Here is a 19,780-nt window from a genome sequence, read left to right as displayed (position 1 = left end):
GGTTACTAAAACAAACATTTCTGTCTGAATTTGAAGAAACAAAATTGAAATGATCTCACAGAGGATGTGGAATCTCCATCCTTGGAAATAATCAGACCTTGACTGGACACGGCTTTCACCAACCTGCTCTGAGTAATCCACATTTTACAGTGCTGTGTTAGCCTTGTACCAACCAAGACAGTCAGAATACACATTATTACCCTTGGGAAAATTAGTGTTCAGGATCAACTGAGGGAAATTAAATGCCAGACACTGTTAGAGACAGATATTTTGATTCTGAGCTTATATGTCCCTCCTTCACATCCACCTCCTGGCATTCCCACCACCCACTGAATGACCCCTGCATCTCTGTAGGCTCTGGAACAGCAGCCTCCCTGTGAGCTCTTTGCTCCATGATCCATTTACAGGATGTGTCAAGGACAGTTCCTGGAGGAGACAATAAGGTTCCTTACACTCAGCTGGGATTCTTCCTGCCTAGATTGGGATATTTACAGTGTGGATGCCTACAGGTGAGGTAGTCCCTCCAAAATCCCTTCCCAGTAAACAAGAAGTGCAAACTTCCAGTTCTCCACTCAAAGGGATGTGAGACAAACTGCATAAAACAAACCTGGAGTCAGGTAAAAGCTACCCCAAATCCTTGTGTTATGAAATACTACAGGTACCTCTCTTTAAAACAGTATGAAATAGTTCTGGTACCTGTCTCTAAAACAGAAGAAGTATCCTAAGCAAGTGAAATGAAAATAAAGTGAAGAATTAATTAACTAAATAGAGGCGATTAAAGTAAATAAAGGAAACAATTATCATATCAAAATAAAAGACAAGAAAGATGATTAAATGAGTCTTCAAAAGACCCATGAGAAACTCATGAAAGACATAATATGCCTTTACCTGGTTTTTAGTCTTTCATGATTTCATTTTAATTTTTATTCACTACCATCTGATAATTGCAAGAAACAGTTACTTTAACCATAGGCAATTTAAACCATTTTAATTTTTTTTCCAGGGCCAAGAGACAAAAGAACCTATTTATTGCCTGAGGGGATTTTTACTAAAATGAAAGCTTAATCTTTCATGTTTTTTTAAGCAAAGGCTTTTAAAAAATCATTTCTAACAATGCTGTAGGGAGACACTTCCATGGGTATGCAAAATTGAAATTATAAATTTACAATTATAAAAAAATTAATAGTTTGGGGGATTGTATTGTCTCTGTTCTTTCTGAATGAATACTTTTTCAAGCATAAGAGAAAGTATTTAGCACATGGAGAATGAGTGTCCTTGGACTCTCTTGCAGTCAAAGCTATTTAGTCAGAATGTATGGGAGAAAGATCACTGGACTTTGTTTGGAAATCCTCAAATATCAGGTGTTCCTCTGGCTCCTCACTCCCTGGGGTCTGTTTTTCTGTGTTGCCAATGCACTGAAGCTGGCCTGACCACTATCTCCTCTGTACTAGCATGGTGCACTCATGGTTGCTAAATCTTATCCATGTAAAATTAAGCTTCAAGCCAAATTTTAATGGAAACAACCATCTTCTGGGGTTCTTATGACACGTGTTCACAAAGGGCAGAACAAGAGCTCTTGGTCAAAGATTGATTCAGGGGAGATATATCTGGCTAGAAACATGGATATGATTTATGTGGCTGCCATGGTTCAAGGCATACTGGAAATACACACTTATGCCCATCTCCATTCTGAGCAATATTTCATCTTCAACAACATCAAGGAAAGGATTAAATTTAAGCATCTACCTTTGCACTGCCCCAAATATGAGCTATTTTTTCAACTAAGAAATATTATCTTAATGCATTATCTGGAGAGATGCAAACATTTCTTCCTGGCTTTAGTGCAGGCTTTGAAATCAGACAAAATAATTTACACTTATGAAACACAACAAACTGAAGTGTTTTATTAAAGGAAAACTAGACCAAAAAAATACCCTTAAGGCCTCCAAACATTCACACAGAAAATTTAAATTTTTTCTGCCAACATATTTCAAGTTTTAGTGGAAACACTTTGAGCTACTATGAAAAGCTTTATCAAACTAAATTCATTTTCCATGGAACAGAGAAGAATCACTGAAGATATTATTCAGGTCTACAAAATACATAATAGGGTGGAGAATGTGAAACCAGATAAGCAAGGTTAAACTAAAGAACATTTTAACAAGGCTTGATTTTAGGTTGGTTGTGCAACATAAATAGGTCAGTAGACCTATTTAATATTTTTCAAGCTGTCTAATATTAGAAATACAGGTGTACACGTAGCACCAAATGACTTTCAAAGGCACCTGGCATTCTGAAGACACTATTTGAAAGGCTAAATGTCCAGATTTTTTTTAAAATCAATCACAAGTTCAATGTGCTAGCCAAAATCATTAACCAATTTGGAAAATACCTTAGTATCTGCTCTGTAATACCACCCTGAGCAATAAGAAGCTCTAGTTACCCCAAAGATATATCTGCCCAGCCCAGGGGAAGCACCTGTCTACCATGGTCCTCTGCAGACCAGAACATCAGATAAAATCTCCCAGGTACTCAAGGAGCCACAAGATCAGGTTAAAAGGGAACAGCAAGTCAGACAGGCAGGATAAGAAGACTATTGGAGAGGGAAAGTGAGAAATGTGGGCCTTAAGGCTGAAGTCAAGTTCTGTGTGTACATGGCAAAACAAAGTGCATGACAGGAACATTCTGGTGCCACTGTGCTGCAGAGCAGCAAAGCAAAAAACAGTTAATTTCCAGCCCATCTGCACCACAGTGCAGTGCATGGAGTTGCCCTGGGAACTCTTGTCAGTATGGGTCAAGATATGGAGTGTGTGTCCTGGGAGGACAAGGATGCTCAAACATTTATCAGCTAAACTGCAGAGATACCACACAGCATGCATGAAATGCAACATTGCTGCTTCTGTAAATGGGGGGCATTCAGACAGGTGTAACATGGAAACACTGACACTGGGAGTAGCCTTTTGAAAAGTGCTAAGTCCCACACCCAGGACAGAGGGAATAGATTACTCAAATTTAAAAAAAACACATCAGCAAGCCAAAATTATTTTCACCCAACCTGCTTCTCAGTGACGTTGCTAATAAATATTATTTTTATGTCAAGATAAGGCTCATGCCAGAAACATGAAAATTCTGTACAAATTTAGTACTAGCCAAGCTTCTTTCCATTTAACCTCTGTCCCAAAATACCAATAAAACTGAAATATAATGGGAGCCCTGGCTAGCACTAACACCCAGCACCACACTCAGTCCCAGTTCTATTGTGCAGTGAAGACCGTTTTCCTTACTGATGAGCTCAAACAGTCTGCCATGAATTACTTTTTCATGGGGGATAAATACACACTTTAACAAGATTAAACACAAATGTTCTTTAGTGGTGTCTAAAATAATATGAATGTTTTTTAGAACAGCAATAAACACACTTCATGATGCAAATAATTACGCCCTGCAGCATTTATGTAACAATAACTGGCCGGATTCTCTACTCAGCTACATCACTGTAAACCCAGAGTAACTACACTGAATCAGCATCTCTCTCTGTGGATTCTGGAGATCCTGAAGTGTTACTTAAGTCTGAATTTGCCCCAGCTTCTCTCTAGGGTTTTTGCAGATAGCAGACATGCATGGCTAGAAGTCTACATGGTGGTCACGGAGGCATTTCCACCTCTTATCCTGTCCCTTTTGCCCCATAAATCTGAGTTCTGCTTAGTGTAATGAAGTCAGAATCTGGCTGTGTATTCCTTGTGCGTCTGATATCACTTCTGTAACTGTACTCAGGACCAGAAGAAAGCTCCACTGAGATCCAGCAAGAGAAGTGAAAAAAAAAGTACTTCACAAATATTCATGAAGGGTGAAGACAATATATGCATATGATGGGAATCAAATATCAGTATCTTGGGGTTTAAAAAGAACCACCTCAGCTGATTTTCCTTTGAAAAGGAAGGGAAGAATTTAGTCATGTTCTCAATTCTTTGTGAAAAGTTAATTTTATCTTAAATTCCTCATGCAATTGTAATTTTCAAGCAGAGTTTTTTAAGATGGGTCCTGTTAGGCTTTAATGGCCCCTGAAATGAAACTGAAAGGTGAACATGTCCACATTGGACCACTTGAAAAAGCAGTTACTTGCTTGAAAAGAACAGCAACAAGAACCAGCTATTAAAGGTTCTTCACAATTTACATGAGCACGGAACTTATGACACAACATGGAATCACCATTTTAACCACCACCTTCCCCTTGACTCCCATGTTTGTGTGTTGGAAGCAGGCACTTTGCCCTTACCAGGACTTGTGAGGGCTCCCAGAGCACCAGTCGTTGTGGAGAGAGGATTTGCATTGGTGGTGGTAGCTGAGGTCTGGGCGGCGGCTGCTGCGGCTGCTAAAGTTGCCAAATTCTGTAATTGTAAAGCGTTCATGCCTATGTGGAGAAGCAATAGGGTTAATTAAAACAGGTAATGATCATCATCATCATCATAATAATAATCAAAAAGTGTTATTTTCAATGATCATGGAGCTTGGGGTGTACCTTGCCAATAAACTTGATTCTTTTCATTCCCAAGACATCTATAATCTCAAACCACCTCTTACAGTTTCTGAAGAGTGTTTCTCATCTCTCTTCCTTGGAGTTGAGAGAATGCACCAAAGACACAAGCCTATACTTCAGGAAAATTAAACCTGGCTTTGTGCTTCTTCTAAGGGAAGCGTAGAATTAAAAGTCATTTAAACTCTGCATGAAGCCCAGGCACAATATTATTTCCTGACACAATGGGGGATGTAAAGAAGATAGCTAGCATTTAAAACACATTCAGGACAGGGTTGTATAATTGGGATGAATAAAATTTGTTTCCCATGTCTCCTCTGAACATAACTACTAAGGTTACGCTGTGAAGTAGCCAATAATTGTGCTCAATTTCCTTTTGATGGTTCATTTCTAAAAACATATATGAACAAAGTACATCAAATTAGCATCAGCCTGATCACAGAGCCATCACAGAGGGATTTTCAGGCAGCAAGCTCTGGACTATGATGCCAAGTCTACTGAGTCAATCCGTCGCTTCATTATTTTAAAAGAGGTGGGAGAGATGCACCTTTATTTTAGTGAGAACCTTAAAGAAAGAGGCATTTAAATTTAATTTAGATGGCAAGCAAAAGAGGACAAAAAATAAATAGAACTTTTGTGAAATGATTAAGAAAAGATGATTAAGCAACAGCCAATGGATATATTTGCTTAAATAGGAGGGACAGGAGTTGGTTTTTCCAGAGGAATTCAAAAGCAAACACCTTTTACCTTGGACTAGGCAAAGACATGGCTTGGATGGCAGCAAGAGATCATCCTTTGGGTTTGAACATATGAAGGAGCTCTGTGATAGCTTGAGCCCTCAATAGAGTTAACAAAGTGCAAAACCCCAAAAGACTAAGAGTTTTATTATGTTCTTCTTATTATCTTCTGTAGTCCTGATAATACAAGTACACTTGTACTAGGAAGAGTAATATCTTTCCTACACCTAGTGATAGAGCTGGGAAGACTGCATGAGTATTGGGGAACTCAAAGAAGAGTTTGAATGCCTAGAAACTTGTCTGATTTTTTCTGAATGTTAGTTTGCCTACAAGAGATATCACTTCTCTGTGCACACTTTGTAACTCAAACAGGGGAGCTTAACAACAACTTGGAGAAAATGAAAAAAAGAGAGTTTAAATATAATACTTGGTAAGTATGTTTGAGAAGAAAAAAAAGGCAGTGAAGGAGAGGTACTTTCTAGGAGTTCAGAAGTCCTTCAATAGGGGAGAATTTTTATTTTCAAACACAGGTATTGTAGACTTAGATTAGTACAGTCAATAATCTCCATAAGGAGGGATTCTTACTGTCACAGCATAAGGGACTGTGAAATGAACCTTGATATAAGCATCTATTTGTGAATAAAGCCCAAATTTAAATACAGCATGTTCCTCAGGTGAGCACCTGATTTGATTGAGGTTCTAATAAGGGTGTCTCAGTCAAGTCCAAAATCAGTTCCAACGTGTTTTTGAAAATGTGACATTTGCAATGGTGAGAGTTAAGATTTTAGCTGATCTGAGATACACCAATTCCTAGTCTGGAACTGGAACAAGACACTTGGAGAAGTTATGTGACCAAGAAAGCTCTTTAAGGTTTCTTTTGGAGGCTAAAGACCATCTTAAAAGATAAGGCTTTTCTCAAACATTACTAATCCAAACTATTTTGCAATTCACAGTTCAGACAGAGATTCAGGTATGCAAACAACATGGTTTTATTTTTTTAAATTACTCGTCTGACTTACTGGCTTGCCTTGGGTGTAAATATTTTTTTTCTCAATGAAGAATTATCTTGCTTTGATAATAAGACTGCAGACTACTTCAAACAAGATTCTGGGGATGTAAAAGACTTAAGCTGGGACCCAAATCTTTGCGAACAAAGCAGTCAGTAACCCTCAAAATGAGATATGGAATTCATTTTCATCCTGGACTGATATTGGTCCTTAATTATAGTTTACCTTCCCATTTCATAAGGAGAATAAGTAATTCAGCAAAGAATATCCAGCAAACATTGCTGATCTTCACTGAGGCCGTATTTTCATGCCATTCTGTAACAAGGATTTGTGAAAGCAGTAGGTTGCTCCTCCTCCAGAGGAATGGCTTTCTATCACCCACTCTTTAGTTATTCATCAAAAGGCTCAGTTATAACCAGCTTATATTTCTTCTGTGCAATGGTTTCTTTGGACTTTTAAATGGTATACATGGTAGGATTAAATAATTGTGATGAATACAGAATGGATCTAGGACAGCCTAGGCCAGACAAGGTCAACAGGCAGCAGAGCAAACAACTGCACTCTGTGCACTCATGAATCACCCTTGCACCTCTGCGGATGCAAAACAAATACCATCGCTGCCTCATTCCACAAAAACTTTTTTTTTTTTTAATAGTGGGACATTTTCTGTATAAGCTCAGGAGGAACCCATCAATTTGGCAAATGAGTTTCAATGCCCAAAGAAGATGAATGAACAAGAGCATGGTGGTGAAGTTGTGTCCCCACCCAATTTGTTTTACTGTAGTGGTGACTGTAAGACACCGGCCACAAAACAGCCTGCAGATGTTATAGGGTGTCAGCCTGGGTGTCTGCAGGAGCAAAACCTACTGGCTGTTGTCACAACTGAGTAAGAGAAGGACAGCAAAGACCCCCACAGAACTGAGTGCTCAAATGTGAGCGTCAGCAAGAACTGATGGCACACATTGTCACCCAGCATGCTCTAGAGCCCATTTTGTCAACAGTTTTATCACTTAATATGCATTCTCTTCAGGACCCTCTGTCTGCTCAAACATCTGAAAAGTCCTGTCATCACTGTTTCATGTTCCCCAGGCATTTTATCATCTATGCTCCTTCTTTATTGGTTTCTTCCATCAACTTGTCAGGAGTGTCAACATCCCACTTGCTTGGACAAACTTGGAGGAGTGAAACCAAATGCTCTCAAGTCCCAGACCCCAAAAGTATTTTGCTTTCAAATGGGGATTTTTGGTTCAATTGAATCTCAGCTAAGGTACAGTTCTGCAGGATGAATCTGTTCTCTCATATTCTCCCCTTTCACACACACTCTTCACACATTTCACATCCTACAGTTTTTTCAAAACAGTCCCAAATCCCGCAACAGAGCTGGACAGCAAATGAGTAGATGGATTTTATTTGAAAGTGCTGCTCACTCAGCAAATGCACCTCTCTGAAGAAATGCAAATTGCTTAACTCTGAGGAACAGCCTCATAGGCAGAGCTGCACATGAAAAATGAATATCCTTCTGTAGAGGAAAAAAAAAACCCTTCTGGGTAAGGAATAACTCTTGATCTTCATGATGGAGACAATGTTGGGAATTAAAGGGAAATGATTAAAAAACCCAGATTCACAATACAGTTTGATTCCATTTTTAATAACATGTATTTACCAATGTGCTATCAGCTTGGCAAATATTCAAGATCGCAAGGAAATTCAACTTTCATTTTGTTATTTGGCAGATTAAAAAAACAATTAAATTATGTACAAAACAGATGCACAGTATGCCTTGCTTGAAACTTAAGATTTTAAAAAAAATTATTTATAAGGATAGGGGCATGAAAATTTAATTTAATGTTCACCTTAGGTAATTTTGTGTCTTATTGTTCACAGCAATTACCATAAATCTACATATCAATAAGCGAGAACAGATGTCAGTTGTTACAAGTGCTTGCCAATCAGGCCTGTTAAAAAGTGACAGATGGATGGTGATAGAACATTCTCATAAGGCCTATTAGCACATTCACAGGAAATTTTTGTAGTGCTGCACAGTCACAGATGCAGTTCTGTGAAAACACAGGGAAATTTGAGAACACGAGATTTACATTTTACAACTTCTTGTGCTGCCTCTGACACAAACTTTCATACAATGAAGTAATTTGCCTCGTTTCAGTCACTGCAGCTTTTCTCCTGTGATAACTGTAAATTTGGAATTATTGGGTATTTGTAGAGGAGGCAACGGAGTCACAAGCCGTTCCTAAAGACTTCTTAGGCCTCATCAGCTCTTGGGTTTCTAAAACCATAATAAAATCATATTAGAAAATAGCTGAGATTTGCTTACTGCAAAAATTCCTAAAAAAAGAAGGCACCAGCTACATTTATTGGCACTGTAGCATGGAGAGTTTCAAAGTCACTGGTGATTATCAGAACCAAATCTGATCGCTCATAAGCAGTTCCCACTGACTTGATATATTTTGCTTTGGAAATTTTATCCTTCTCAATTGTTAGGATTTAATCCATCTGAATTAAATCCTGGCTGCAGCTTAAAAAATGTGGATTAAGGTAAAATTTATCATCTCCAGGCTAAAAAGCAACTATTTGCTAACATGGACATCAGCCATTTTGGACACTGATGGTAAAATGTGTATTAAGTGTGGAGGGTGAGGCTATTCCAGCATTATTCTAAGAATTAGAATAGACAGGAGATCTAAGTGCCACCTCCATCAAAAGATACATATTCTGTGGCTACTTTTAGAAAAGCTGCTTATCTGAAAAGTGCTTGAGGTACCCTGACTAGCTACTGCTTGATTGAGCAAAGCCCTTAAAACAACTTTTAAGTCCACTATTGATTCTGCCCTGCATTTTAAGAATATGTGGTTAAATCTGACTGCAGGTTCACAGAATCAAAGAACGGTTTGAGTTGGAAGGGATCTTAAAGATCACCTAATTCCAACACCCTTTGAGCTATTTGTTGATGTATGTAGGATTTCAGCCCATTTTCAGGTTATACATGCTTTAAACACATCCTGGCAAGAAGGGTGCTTTTTTCAATTGAAACTTCTTCAGTTCTAGTGGGAAGATTCATCGGATCTAACTTTGTCCAAAAAAAAAAGGTATTCACTTAGGATCTTGCTGTAGTCAAACAAGAGAGAGGGGTAATGAAATCATCTGATCCTAAGAGAATCACAGAACCATTGACTCACAGAACATTTGGGTTGGAAGGGACCATAAAGACCATCTAGTTCCAATCTCCCTGCTATGGCCAGGGCTACCTTCCATTAGTCCAGGTTGCTCAAAGCCCAAAGCTCACCTTTCAAGGGACGTCTTTCACCAGAAGAGGTTGCTCCAAGACCTGTCTGACCTGGCCTTGAACACTTCCAGGGATGGGGTATTCACAGCTCCCTGAGCAACCTGTGCCAGGGCCTCACCACCCTCAGTGAAGAATTTATTCCTAATGTATGTAGTATTTTCCTAATACCCATAAAATAGATTAACCCTAGCCTTGGTAGGATGAGTCATTGCCTGGGAGTGACTGACTCCCTCTTCACTGACATTGCAGGGAGATGGGATGCCTGCTTTCCAAACTACTGAGGTTCAGCTGGATTAATTCCATCCACAGAGGGGCCAAGGCAATAAAAGCCCCTCACCCTCCATTTACTGGTTATGGAAAGCCCACACAGAACTAAAGATCTTTTGCCCAGACTTGGCCAAAATTGCACGTTGTACACTTTTACCACCTGAATAAGCACATCTAACTGTTGAGCACTGCTTTTTCCTCTCAAGGTACCTCCTCTTCTGAGATGGAGCAATGTGTGGATTATGAACACACATGAACAGACTCACTTGCTGCAAATTCTGTCTCTCCAAAAATGCTAAACAGAGTCATCTAATTTATTAGTTAAAAGAAGGAAAAAAAAAAAAAAGCAAAAAACCCAAACTAATTTAATGTGTTAAAATAACTAGGACTTTCAATGGAATTATTGTTAAAAAAGCGAAATGTTTTTGGTCCCTGAGGTCAACATTTTCAAAACTGGTAGTTATCTTTAAGAAACAGCTATCTCCCTTGAGCTGCAAACAGTTTCTCGGTGACCTTTACTTTCAATATGATATCCCTAAAGAGGTCATAGCAGGAGAAATCCTCCTTCTTATGGCTTTGCTGGAACGAAGCCATCCAAGAGTCAGAGGATATAAAGGATCCTCTGGCCAATGCAAAAGTATAGAGCTTTTGTGCAGATGGTCCTGGCTTCCAACTGGTCCCTCCAGATCCACTGAGCCAATCCAACAATTAGAGGAAAATATTCAGAAAGCAGAACCTTGCAGACTTTCTCTCACCCATCTGCTCCTACAGACTCTGCAACAGGAGGAAATCTGGCTTGAGTCGTGGAAGAAGGGTGGAATGGATAGAGCAGGGCTCAGAAAGGGCCAGAAGTTCAACCCAAAATGCAACCAAACTGTGAGAGAACTTGGAGAGGACTGGAAAAAATATATACATTGGAAAAATATAAAAAGTCCTAGCTGCAGAGGGCTTAGGGATCTGAAAGACAAAGAAAACCCCATGGCTTCTCCTCCTGTATAACTTCAGAAAGCAAAATACACTGTCTATTCAATGAAATTAAGAGAAGCCCTTTGTGTCTTTTATGAGTATTGTACTTTTTTCCATGTTGTGAATGGTCCCACATACAGAAATATTGCTGTATGAACCAATATTTGTTCCTGCCAAAACATTTGACATTAATGGACTATAGAAAATCTTCCTAGACTGTATATTGTTTAAATATTGAAAACATTGAAATATTTTCTCCAATCATCCTAGCAATAGTAAACCTCCTTTCACACTGTATAGTAATTCACCAGCTCTTAAACATGCAGGTTAGCTTAAATAACTGCAGCTTTTAGGACCTGTTCCAGTGCCAGCCAAATTCAATTCAAACATTCAAGCAACATCAATCTCCTTTGAGCTAAGCTTCCCATGCAATTTGTATGTATTTGAAGGAGGAATTTTTGTTTGCTTGAAAGGTTGCTAGTGTTTAATGTAGCTTACATTGTCTTTTAAAGTAAGACAATCAAATCACATAATGTAATTCATCTACATTATTATCCTTCCCCAAAGACAAAGTACAGGCTAGACACTGAGGCATGTGAGAGGAAACAGTGCCTTTAAGTTAGCATTAGAAGATATCAGAGAAGGGAAGGGAAAGTGAGGAAGTGCTCACTGTGAAATACAGGCATAAGAATGCATGTCCTTGCATGTTTTATATAGGACAATGAAGCAAACTTTGGCAAGGTAGAATTAGTGCCTCTAATCAAGACCGGGGGATTACTGTAATACCAAAGGCACCACTGCCAGCTCTCCCAACTTAATTACCAGTCTCAACATATTACATTGTTTTCTTTGGCATGACTCATGAAGTAGAATGATTTCATGAAATCTTGTTTTTCAATAGAAATGAGATAAAACTAAACTGAAGAATTAAGCATGGAACCTTAAAGCTTGGAAAGCTAAATGGCACACTACAGCTTTTTGTCTCTCAAATTTCAGGATCTCAAATTTTCATTAAACCAGTTTTATGATTTGCTTGGACTTTACACAATGATGAATATATAGCAGGGTTAGCTGGCTGCTACAGCAAGAACAGTGTTCACTTTTAGACCTGCTGTTGAGTGTTTAATGTCTGCATATTAGAATGTTCTTGAGGAAAATCCCCATTTTTCTTTGGACTGTATTACAAACAAACAAGCAAACTCCAATACTCTTCAATCACAAACACCTAAAAATCCCACTCCCTTCACCAAAATCAAAGAACCACTCCTTTTGCAACATAAGAACTACTTTAACCAGTCTGAGGCATGGTGTTAGGGAAAGGGAATTTAGAACTGCACACTGAAGAGCAGTGTCTTTGCTCTGCTAGCAAAGAAAATTGCTTTGATTTAAGAAATAATATCACTAAGCATAGCTAAAAACTCTTCACATGTGCAGCGGGCTGTGTGCTGTGCCCCTTCTGTTCTGTACAAATACAACACAAGCTTAAGCAGTACAAATAAACACTTGCAGATCCAAAAGGGTTCTAATTTTGTACAAGGGGGTAGCTATATCAGAAGTCCTAATGTAGCAAACCGTGACTTCATCAAGATTTAAGCACAAAAGAGATTCTAGAGCCCTGACATGGAAGTAAGGGTGGAATTTCAATGGCTCATGTGGCTTTTGATCAAAGTTTTAGTGTCTGAATTACATGGTAAGCACACCCATCGACTTCAAGGATAAAAGTTGCACCCCTCAAACACAAAGTTCAAAGAACTTGAAAGCTGCAGTGACGGATCTTCTTTAGCACCTCACTCAATTGTGTCTGGATTTTATTCCTCACTTTGAAATGTTATATTAATAGGCATACTATATGCAATATGGAATTACATATTAGATTCTTTTTTTGTGAAATGAACCTTTACAGCTTAAGTTAAAAAACTCTAGGCCTTCACAAATATTCAAAGATAGCTTCAGCTGGTAATGCAAGGTCTTGCTGCAGACACAGAAGTACTTTCTATTCCTTTCACAAAATGTAATATACAAATTGTTAATTCCAGATACACTGCATGACATAGTACTGCCTGATTTCCAAGGAGAGGACATGAACTCTCAGTTCTAACAATGAAATAGTGCTTAGTCTTTGGCACTTTCATGTAGAAACGCATCTTGGAGAACAATTTAGTATCACTATTTTTACCTTGAACATAAAGATTTAAGAGTCACATGTTTTGGGGAAAGGAGTAAACTTCAAGCTGTTTTGATAACATGAATATAAGATACAAAATACATTTTTTTTCTGAGAGATGCAGTCAGTCATCAAATTATCCCATAGATGAGTGCATTAGCAATCTAATTTGCAGTTGAAAAAAGTATATCCCTCGAGTAACAATGATGTGCCACTATGATTTCTTAAGATGACTTTCTCTTAGTCTCAAGATCATATTTCAGAGAATAAATCACATCCTGGATTGAAATCTCATCCTGGAAATACTTGACTAAAATCCTTAGTTTCAACACAGTTCTTGAAAACAAAGGTGAATCTATACTAACAGTGAGAAATAGGCAACAAAAACTTCTAAGGTGCACATAATGCAATGGATATCACATAGTTTTTCCTCAGTGTCCCAATTCTTTCATTTTGTAGACCTAACCAAATATGAAAACATTAAAACACAATCTTTGAGCTCAAAACCACTTCCAAACTGCCAAGTATGAAACTGTTGCTGAACCACTCTGTTCTGTTTATCATATTAAGATACATTGTTTTGATGGAAAAAATGCTAGATTGCAAGTGTAACATAATAGAACCAGCAAGCACTGCCAGCAGGTCTGAGGAAGAGAGAATAATTCAGAGATATTGTCATCTGCACGCCAATTTATATTGTCAGACAGCAGGTTCACATTATTCTCTGATGTCACTGCAATAATGGCATATTATAACGATTGAGCAAAGAATACCTGTGGGGTATAGCTATACAGTGAGCTATACAGTGTGGTATATGTATTACTTGTTCAGGTATTTCAGGCTTCATTCAAAGCAGAACCAGAAGCAGCAAAGTACCAGGATTAAAAAAAGAATGAGAAATGGTGCTCATAAAGACTTCTGAATATTTTAGCCCTTGTTTTGTGATGATGAAGCAAGTGTAATGTTGTATTTCATTGATTCAGTGGGCTCATGATTAAAATAAACTAATGTAGCAATTTAGGGGTTTTGTGATTCTTTCTTTTTTTTTTTTCCCTGTAACAAGAGAGAGGAAAAAAAAAGCTTTTTAGCAGTTCCTCACGGCAGGCATAATGTGCATCTGTGCTCTGATTTACTGCACATGCTGCCTTCTCTAGCATCATGTTAAGTTAGGATATCAGCATGGTAGGTCACACAGTGGGAATGACCTTTTGCTAATCACTACACATCAGTTACTACTGGCACACAGCTCATTACTAAGAAACCCTCCAACTAGCTGGCTTTCAAATCCGCTCACACTTTGATTCTTTTTTCCCCTTTTCTTTCTTTCTTTTTTTCCTCCAGACTGAAGATTATACTTTTACATAAAATCTCTGTTGTGTAATTTTACCAACTAGGGTTCCAAAGTCAAAAAGGCACCCAGTTAATTTTCCGTGATTATAAAAGGAGCCTGAAAATTCATACTGAAGGTAGGCCTGTAATCTTGGGTTTCATTAAAAAGGTCAGAACATTTTTCCTCACCACATATTATTAAAATGTTTGAGGGCTGCCATTAATTTGATTTTTCAGGACACAGAAATCTCACTGGAAATTAGAATGTAATCCTGCTGCTGCTTTCCTGACACTTTTCATAGGGCAGGATACGGCTGCAGGGACTAAGAGCTCTCCTGCAATTTACAATTGGTTACTTTGGCCAAATGGCAGGTGACTAATGCAAGACAAACTGTTTGCACAACCTGGGAGCACTGGGTTTAATTTCAGTTCTGAAAGAGGGGTGAAAGTGTTTCTATTGACGCTGAACCATGAGCTGTCCCCTGCCAATACATCTGCCACATTTAATACACAACATGCCCCCCACCCCCTGACAATGTGATTATTAGAGGTACAGAATTCAATAGCTTAAGAATACAAAACATAGCAGGAACAAAATGAAAGGGTTTTTAACTCACCAGCCATTTGCTGAATGCCGCTGAAGGCACCCAAGTTACTGGAGGAAGTTGCTTGCTGCAGGAGCTGGAAATGAACAACACAACACAGCAATCTATCTGACAGTAATGTAACAAATGAAGATAAAAGTGAAATGAGCTATATTTTACATTTGGAATATTTCTGCTTTCCTTTACATTTATATAGTCTCTTGCTTCTGTCTGCTGTTGGAATGAACATCCCTAGAGTCAATGCTGTAAATCCATATTAATGTCTAATCTCTATTAAGAAACACAGAGACACAAGGGAAACTCAATAACATGGCTGCTTTAAAACAATTAATCAATTTATTCTTTTTAACAACCAGGTGTTAAATCTATTTAAACCAACATAGTGTGACTAATTACAACCCTCTGTAGTCTAGTAGCTACCATAACTCATCTCTGTCAATCATGGTCCATTCTTCTCCACCCCTGTGAATTCAGTTTCTTCTTTATTATCTTTATGAATCAAGCACACAGATATTCATTAGACTGGTATTTGTATATATAGCAATTTAGCCTATCTTAGTATTAATTAGCCAACCTCTACACTAATATATATTTTTAATTGCTGGGTAAATTGCTGTTTGTATCACTATACCAAAGCATTTTATGCACGCAAATGATGTATTTATACATACACAATACATATATATGGGCACATCCATTTCATAGAATCACAGAATGGTTTGGTTTGGAAGGGACCTTAAAGATCCTCCACTTCCAACCCCCCTGTCACAGGCAGGGACACCTTCCACTAGACCAGGTTGCTCAAAGCCACATCCAGCTTGGCCTTGAACACTTCCAGGGTTGTGGCAGCCTCTGGATAACTTATGCCACTCTCTCACCACTCTCACAGGAAACAATTTCTTCTGAGTATCTCATCTAAACCTACCCTCTCTCAGTTTAAAATCATTACCCGTTGTCCCACCACTAAATGCCCCTGTAAAAAGACCTTCTCTAGCTTTGTTAGAGGTCCCCTTCAGGTATGGAAAACCCAGAGGCTTCTCCAGGCTGAACAGCCCCAACTCTTTCAGCCCTCTGTCCATAGCAGAAGTGCTTCAGCCCTCTGATCACCTTTGTGGCCTTCTCTGGATTTGCTCTAACAGGTCCATGTCTCTCCTGTACTGGGGGCTCCAGAGCTGGATGAAGCACCTCAGTTGGGGTCTCACAAGAGCAGAGGGATAGAACCTCCTCCCCTTGATCTGCTGCCCACAGTGCTGGGGATGCAGCCCAGGAGACGTCTGGCTTTCTGGGCTGGGAGTGTGCATTGACAGGTCATGTTAAGCTTCTCATCCCCAACACCTCCAAGTTCTCAGGGCTGCTCTTAATCCATGCTCTTGTGCTTGGGATTGTCCTGATCCAGGGCCAGAACCTTGTACTTGGCTTTGTACTTTGTGAGGTTATATTTGTCTTGGAACCATGAGGAACCCCCAAGTAATCCAAAAGTTCCTCAGGCAGACCTCTCGACTCCAGAGCCACAAAAGGCAGAGGCTCCCTCTCAGCTGTGATGAAGGGGAGCCTCTCTTGGCCATCCAGAACCGAAGATACATGGCTGTGGATTTCAGATTTTCCAGCAGGGACAGCAGTTACCACCTGTTTCTCATCTTACAAATGGACCAAGGAAAAGACCATTTTAAATTTATGCCTTTTCCTGGCCACATTCACTCTCTGCATGAGAGGGGATATGAACCATGCATGTTTAACACTGACAGGACCATGCATTAAAGCAAAAGCCATTTCCAAATGAAAATGTGGAAATGTGATGACTGAACCACAACTTTCTTGTTCAGAAGCCTCACCATATGGATATGGCCCCTACAGTGTTCAGCTGCCTATCTGTCCTCCCCTAAAGAAGTTAAATTTTATTCCAGCTATGAAAACCAGACTCTAACATTGAAAACCCCCAATAATACTAATGGAATCACATTTTATTTACAGCGGAGGGGTTGGAACTAAATGTTCTTTAAGGCTCCTTCCAACCCAAGACTTTCTATGAATCTATGATTTCTTTTGCAGATAATGCACCCAGAAGAAGACACATTGTGTATCCCAGACAATGTAGCAATTTACTGCAGGGAGTTTAGTAGAATTGATTTACCATGGTCCTAAAATAAATAGAGTACAATACAGCCACCACGTCTGAAATAAACTTACAGCTAGATATTGTGGTGTGAGTCCTCCAAGACCTGTGAGGTTTCCCCAAGTGGCAGTATTGAGCTGTTGCATCTGCTGAGCCAACTGCTGCTGCAAACGCCGCTGCTCCTTGTCCTTTTGGGTGTCAGCAAACTTCACCACGATTGGCGAAGAGCAGCCCTGTGGTTGGACAGATCAGGAAAGACAGAAGGGTTAAATCACACCGGGTCACCCTCACCCCGTGAGCTCAGCCACGTCCTGTAGGGCCACTGGCACTGGCACAACCAGATCATTCACCCTCTCTTTGTGACTGGCACGTGTAGGACTGCAAGGACTAAGATTTTCATGTTCTTCGGAAAAGAGGCTATGGAGAAGTTATTGATTCCCCAGCTCTTTTTATAAAGCACCTTTCCTCAGGCTCTCTTTTCCTTCCAGCTATCAAAATCGCTGCCAGAGACAGCAAAGTGTACCAGTCCTCTTTAATTAAGCTTCACAGCTGATGAGATAGACGTGATGCTTTGTCTGCAGTCTGTTTTCGAGGCAGCGCCAAAGGGAGAACTGTCCAACCTCTGTGCTGCCAGGGACCACAGAGCCAACACCGCCCTGCCACCGCGGTCTGGCTGTGCCATCACACTCAGTGTAGCTGGCGTGGGCACCCTAAAGAGTCTGGGAGCAGCAGATTTACCTCAGTTTCTGCCATCAGTGAGGCACTGGCCCTGTTCACACCAAGGACCCCCAGTCATTTCACCCACCTGCGGTCCGCTCCCAGGCACGCTTTGTATCAAGCACCCTTGAGATGTGAACAAAGGGCAGGATGCAGACCAAAAGGGGCTAGTTCTGGTGATAGCAGCTCATTCCTGATTGCCACCATTTCTTCTATTGCTTCTATCAGCCTCTTGTTACATGGTATGGCAAGGCTCTAAGAGGTCTTAGGAAATAGGGAAGCTGTAAGAAAGAGCTAGAGGTCTGGTCTGCAGCCTATTCCTCATCCATGGCTGAGGGACACTTGGGAAGATGTTAGAGGTCACAGACCAAATGGACTTTTGAGGTAAACTGGAATTTCCCTTGGACTTCAAATTGGGCATTCCTGGGTAGTCACTGAGACAATGAGATGTGATTATGAAAGATGTCTCTGTTGATTTCTCTCTTTTTTCCCCTACTAAGAAATGTTTCATATTTTAACCTTTCAAGTCTTAATTTTTTTCAGATCAAGAAAGCAAACTATATACTGCAATGATTCAGTTCTTCAAATTAATTCAAGCATTTTATGAGTCATTGAAACTGTCAATCCATTTCATACTGCTTTTCAACTTCATAGCATCCAATGAATAACTTCCCTTGCCATGCTTTGTTATACTAATTTCTTGTCTAACTTCAATGTGAACACAATGGCAGGAGTGATAAGTGACTCAAGTCCAAGAAACACAGCAGTGCTTTAGCCAAAGTGTATAGCGTGGGATGCAGAGCAGGGTTATACTTCACCTACTCTTCCCATGGCTGCTCTCACAACACTGTGAACATTTTCAGAAAAGTTCCTGTCCTCAATTACTTACAAAAAGCAGCCATGTACCTTTTCTCTGAAAAACCTCACACCAGGACAAGTGATAAAAATATCCCCAATCATCAGATGAAATGATGAAATAAACCGCAATAATACTAATAATAATATCTCTCATATAAAGATCCCCCATCAACACTGTTCCTTTAGAATTATCTTAGAAAACCATCGCTTGTGGTTTATTGTTCCACCTCCAATTCTTTTCCTGTGTGTTTCATTGTAAAAATGTCTTTCAATGTTTCAGTGAGGAAGAAAGGAGATACATAACACTCCAGCAATCAAATAAAGATTATGAAGGAGTCAGATTGTTACACAATTACCTCTCTCTAGTGATTTTTATACTAATATTAAAAATAAGATCATTTAGAAAAAAAAAAAGAAGAAAGAAAAAGGAGCCAGGGGGTAGAGGATGTGAGAGAGATTTTTCTGGTTTTGCTAATAAAAAAAAAGCAAGCTATTTCTATCTTATACAAGGTTTGGTAACACTGGGCTAAGTACAACTGGTACTTACTGCCTTCTGCCTGGATGTACAGGAGAATCAAGTCTATTTCCAAAGAAATAGAAATGAGTATCAAAGGAAGAAATATTTTATCGTTATTTTAGTTTTCAGTTCAGCAGTTCAACACTACAGCTGACATATTTATGAATGCTTAAATGTCAGTAAATTGTATAAAAACAATATCTCTGCAATTTATGAATCTATAATTCATTTTTTCACTGTCTGCTCTATATTTCATCACTTCATCATTTTCAAGAGAGCAAAGATTCTGAAGACTGAGATTATATCTAGCAAGTGGCTCTATATGAGAAAAGGGTTGTTATTGTTGTATCAAATTTACTCCATGATAATAAATTAATGTTTTATACTGGTGCTGCATTTGAATGACTTAAACAAACAAAAAACTACATAGAAAAGAAATAGAAGAGCAAACATTTTAGAGCAGCAATTATATTTAAAAAAATCAGTTGTTTTAACCAGTTTGATAAGTCAGGTGGAAAGAGCAGTAAGAGAATGCATTATTCTGTGAGATGTGTTCATCTGGACTTAATAACCCCATTGTTCTTTTTTAGCCCTCTTTGAAAATTCATCTGGGTCAATGATGCATACTAAAAAATCTCAAAATAATAAAAAAGGGGAAAAAACCC

General features: G+C 39.1%; 1 protein-coding gene across 11 annotated transcripts in view; it reads right to left on the bottom strand.

The window, feature by feature from the left end:
* Window positions 1-19,780, bottom strand: part of CELF2 (CUGBP Elav-like family member 2) — a 545,877-nt gene that overhangs the window by 37,553 nt on the left and 488,544 nt on the right. For all 11 annotated transcript variants that reach the window (XM_015627339.3, XM_015627335.3, XM_015627333.2 and 8 more), the window contains 3 exons: window positions 17,098-17,256; window positions 14,923-14,986; window positions 4,277-4,411 (listed from right to left, as the gene is read on the bottom strand). In XM_015627339.3, coding sequence (XP_015482825.1) covers window positions 4,277-4,411; window positions 14,923-14,986; window positions 17,098-17,256 — 358 coding nt within the window. The remainder of the gene's footprint in view (window positions 1-4,276; window positions 4,412-14,922; window positions 14,987-17,097; window positions 17,257-19,780) is intronic.

The sequence above is a fragment of the Parus major genome, chromosome 1A (assembly GCF_001522545.3).
Source record: "Parus major isolate Abel chromosome 1A, Parus_major1.1, whole genome shotgun sequence".
NCBI classification, from domain to species: Eukaryota; Metazoa; Chordata; class Aves; order Passeriformes; family Paridae; genus Parus; species Parus major.
Note: the sequence above shows the minus strand (reverse complement) of the source record. Positions and strands in the feature narration are given on the sequence as shown.